Below are 5073 nucleotides of genomic sequence, written 5' to 3' on the forward strand. Positions count from 1 at the left end.
CAGCAGTTTTATTTTCAAGGGAAATAATATATCAACTCTTGAAGGCAAATTAATAATTGAAAGTAAAATGAAAAAATCATTCCTACGTATCTACGAGTGTTTGACATCATTTCGAATGAATAATAAAAGTAACGCAAAGCCTTAGGCTTAGTAAAATGGCACTGCGACTTCTCAATTGCCAAGCGTATTGCACATGTGCCAATATAAACTAATGTTTAACTCGTTATAAATAATTTGTTGCGTGTCACGTTGCTCATAATCATACGTAATACCTATACGATACAGTTCAATTGCTTTGATGGCTATATAGTAATACGTATGTATATCTGTCAATGGGAATTGTAGGATCTGATCATGGGAGACCTATTCGCATTGAAAATACCAGGACAGTCATACCTCTGAAGTGAGGCAAGAGATTTTAGTTATTTGTACAGAAAGAGGAAATAAATGTTTTTTTTTTTTTTTTAGTGCATTTAGTGACTGCATGCGGTATCGGAATGAATCCGTTATTATGCATTTCAGTTTCCTTTATATACAACATTACACATAGGTACATAACATCACATAGCTTGCTATATTCAAATACGTACGATTAATCTTAATCTAAAATATAATCGCCATGACGCTCGATAACGATATCCATGATAATACTATTGTAGTAAACTGCGCGTATTATTCAATAAATATATACAAGATATGCCTGCACGCGTCACGATGACTTTCGCACACTCGTAAAAGCGAAACAAGTACAAGTGTCCGTATCGTACAAGTTCTATTACCGATCCTATCCCTATATACAAAGATATGTCACGCAGTTTCTGTCACTTTTCATTTTCAAAATTTATTTCTCTCGATTCGTTCGTCTCCCAAGAAAATAAAATAAAAGGAATCATAGCCAGCAGTCCCGGAGATTGATATCCAAAACCAATAAGTTTATCGCATCTCAAAATATGTACATATGTGACTCGAATTACTTTCACAGTCGATTTTAAACGAATTTCAAATTCGCCTCTTTAAACTTATAATGCAACCCTCGACGGTCACGTATAGCTCGTAGCTTAATGTTTCTCTTTATATTATCTTTTACTATATTCAGCAAATCGGTTCAGCAAGAGGCTGCGGCGGTCCATAAGGTGAGGCCCATTGTGCGACGGGATGTCCCATAGGTGGTGGGGCCTGTTGACTTTCTAAATTGGGTCCTCCGGCCCCTGACCCATGGGTCGTTACTGTCGTGGGATATCCGACCTTTCCTAACGCTTCAGCTTGCAACGACAGCATCAAACGATTCGCGGCTTGTCTTTCGGCTTCTCTTTCTTCGGCTGTCTGTCTCCTGGAAAAAAAAAAAAATTAATTAGACATATGACGTATGTAAGAAAAATAAAAAAAATAAAATCTCAAATTCTAGCAAAAAAAAAAAATTCAAGATATTTGATATCTGCCTTATTTCTGTAAATTATATATTGAACCAGGATACTTCGGTTAGACCGAGATACGTAATGGAGTTAACAAAATAATAATAAGTTACATATGTCAAATTATATCCAAGTATTACAGACACAGTTCTGCAAATACCATCAAATAATGCGAGATCCTTTTCTTTGGTTATCCGTTTAGCCGTACCCGTAAGAGCCAACCGTGTACGACGGGGTCCAGGAAGAGGCTGTGGTAAGCAGGGTTAGTTCATGGGGATGAGGGTTGAAGTGAGTGGCGTTGTTGGGGCGGAAAACAGAAGACAAACGTAATAAAGATAATTCGATTCCTGACAGTGGCGTGGGTGCACGACGGAGAGGAGAAGGAAAAGGGTGTCTGTTTTCTAGCGCTAAGTCTATTAAGGAGCCACAAGATGGCCGACCTGTTGGTGAGCCGACGGCTACGAGCTCTGGAGAACTGGCAAATAAAAACCGTACTGTTCCACGGTGTCATTGGATTAAAGAAACCTAAAAACGAGCTCAAACTTTTACAAACTCTCTGTCGTTGTGTCAGCCGGTATTAATAAAACATCACTTTGACAAGCTTCATAAGTGTTTAACGAAAAATTTGAAAAATACTGTGCCAGCTATATCGATGAGTTGGTACCAACCGAACAAGTCAAAAATCAGCTAAGTATTTTACCTTATCATTAAAACTGAAAATACGGCGGCAAAACACTTGTAACTGTGACGTACAGCGCGTTCAGTATGTACAAAGTAAATAAAGGCTACTCAATAGCAAATCGACCACGAATATGTCTGCCAGTCACAAATTGTTGGGTCAGATTCAATATTGAAGAAAGAAAAATTGACCCAAGTCAAATATAATAGGAGTACACATATTGTCCGAGAGAATGGCAGCAAAGATGGATAGTGATTTAAAATGAAGTTTTTCTGTAAAACAAGCAGCCACAAGGTAGATTTACAAAGTATCTACACAGTAACATTATGTTTGCGAGCAAAAGACCGTTCGTAGTCGCAGACCCTTTCACGAAGGCGATACCATCTTAAAGTAGACATTTACGACGTCCCGTTAACATATTTCACTTGTTCAGAGAAAACAGTGGAAAGTGCCTATGAGAAAAGTGAAAAGTAAAAAAAAAGAAAGAGCCAAAGGAACAAATAACCAAAGTATAACGGGTGATTGGTAAATTTTAAAAGGGTAAGGATGCATCCGAATGCCAGTTCGAAGTCATGGACAAGGATGCTCTCCAATAAAGAACAGTTGGTCCCGATAAGGTGTGCTACACTTGAACTTAAAAGTTATTCGGGCCTCAAGGCGCCAGCCGGGGGCCCGCAGCCAATCAGCGACAGGACTACGAGCCACGAAAACACCGTCGTTCCATTAGAGTTAATCTTGGGCCCTCGGTAATTAAACGGTTCCGATGTACCTTTGTTTATCTCCATTCGATGCCTCCCCCTTTTGGGCCGGACTGAGTTTGAGCCCGTTCTCGGTAGCCGTGTACTATTTTATGTTTTATTCAAATGCACCCCGCGCCACGAACGACGGGGGCCCATTATGACGGATCGGGCCTACGGCCTCTTGCTCCACTCGCGGTCCCATGTTGCCTCGACTGTCACAGTGGATATTTCTCGAGCCTCAGGGACGAGGCCCACTTGGAACAGCAGGGAAGGACAATTTTCGAAGCGATTTCAAGCCGTTTTCCAGGAGCGATCATTAGGCCCAAAACTGGTTCTACCGTTTCTCTATCCTATAAAGACCAGTGGCCCACTGGTTAACGCGTCTCTTATTCGGGAAACAGAAATCGGGCCTGCTTGGGCGACCCTTAATCATAAGCGACGATCCGACTGATTTACGTGATGCCCGACTGAAACTCGTTCGAATCAAGGATTGGTCCAATTTTATTCTCTTAGCTCCTCCGTTCCATAGGAATACCCTCTAATCATGAAAAAACAATCCTTAGCGAATGTCCACGCGTTATCGACGAAACTAATGTTATTAGCCATGGACCTGTATTACTTTAATAATTAGTAATTTCCAGTAATCGCTTCCGATCGCAGGACGATTATACCTTCTGAATTTCACTATGAATTTATACCGTTTGCTTCTCGTGTTCAGCGTCAAAATTCTTTCGGACCTGAATTACATTCGAGCTAACTCGACGTAGCGGGAACAACTGTTACGCCATTGGGACAGTGACAGGGAAGCCTACGCCCTTGCGAGTAATTAACGCGGTTAGCAATTAATAATTGAGGGTGCTGTGCCGATTACATTTTGCAGCCCTGCCACGAGCACCCCTATTCGCCGTCCAGTGTAACCATATTCAACCAACCTGGGACACATTACCCTTATCATTATGCGAGTACGATTCGGCACGAAATATCGGCTACATCACACGCGTTCCGGACACTCGTTAAACCATCTCGAAATATCATATGTGAACGTATTATCGAGTCCCTATATATATCCTGATTTATAATCCAACGGAAATAACCATTTCTGACATATTTCTTGGTAAATTCCTGGTATAGTTACGCTGCTGGATTTATCGTAGAAAAATTACATTACGCTATATCAGGCATCCCACGTATTCATTTGGTTTCCACGACTGAAATATATCAAAGATAAATACCAGCTGGGACAAATTTTCGTTAAGCTAAGTATATTTGACACATTTTATTCTCTCAAAAATCCAACTGGAATACCAGTTGCAAAAGTCACGCGCCATCCTAATTAACTGTCAGTATTATCCTACGTACATAACTCACGTCAAATATCAATTTCAACGTTAGGAGTGTGAGTAATAAAAAATTTCGCCAATATTCATAACTTTCACTAATAATTCAACGAATCTTTCAAAGCAATTAATAATCGTCCATTACAACAGCTTTTACCAATTAAAGGTAAACGGATGACCTCGCGCACGCATTACTCATATGTTTCGTGTCCGATTAACATACACCTTTAATGGTCAATGAGACATATAAAATTATTTATGATAATTTTCTCAATGGGTTAATTAAATTCTTGATATATTCGGAGAAGGTAATTTATAATTGGTGAAAAGAAATTTCGAAAAAAATTGTTGCAAAATATTTCGTAATCCGCACACATGTACGTATAATGTATTCGATGAATCGTTCGTAAATTGAAATTTTTTAAATACTCCAGTACACCAGAGTTATCCCCGTTCTAGTGCGACCCGCAACCATAGGACTTTCTTGTACACGTAAAGATACACGTATACCCAGTTGCCAGTGTAGAAACTGTAGTAACGCAATTACGCGATCACTTTACAATTTACGCGATTAGCTGGTATATGAGTAACCGCGATGGCCGCCGCTCGGAATGAGAATTTCAGCGATTATCCTCGATTTTCTAACGTCCCTATTTTACTTAGAAATTAAACGCAACGCAGATCTAGCTATGACGCAAACTGTCTGGGGGGGGAGTCCGAATCAGCTTGAAACGTTACCGATAAACATATGTATTTACGGGTATGATAGAGCATAGTTAAGCATGAATTCTTTAAGCGGAACCTATATCGAGACCGAGGTCAAAGTTCACTAGATCGAAAAGGCTGAAACGACAGATTCGAATGTTTGACAGTTTAAAAGCCAAGGAGCTCGGAGCATCTGGGGG

The 5073-nt window shown here is 40.0% G+C and overlaps 1 protein-coding gene across 4 annotated transcripts in view; it reads right to left on the minus strand.

Moving 5' to 3' along the window:
* Positions 1-473: 473 nt before the first annotated feature.
* The window catches only part of LOC107263183 (T-cell leukemia homeobox protein 3), a 40827-nt gene continuing 36227 nt past the window's right edge, over positions 474-5073 (minus strand). For all 4 annotated transcript variants that reach the window (XM_015730111.2, XM_025080448.1, XM_025080449.1 and 1 more), the window contains one exon: positions 474-1330. In XM_015730111.2, the coding sequence (XP_015585597.1) occupies positions 1093-1330 (238 nt within the window). In that variant the 3' untranslated portion in view covers positions 474-1092. The remainder of the gene's footprint in view (positions 1331-5073) is intronic.

Source organism: Cephus cinctus, unplaced genomic scaffold (genome assembly GCF_000341935.2).
Source record: "Cephus cinctus unplaced genomic scaffold, Ccin1 Ccin1_scaffold0132, whole genome shotgun sequence".
Lineage (NCBI taxonomy): Eukaryota > Metazoa > Arthropoda > Insecta > Hymenoptera > Cephidae > Cephus > Cephus cinctus.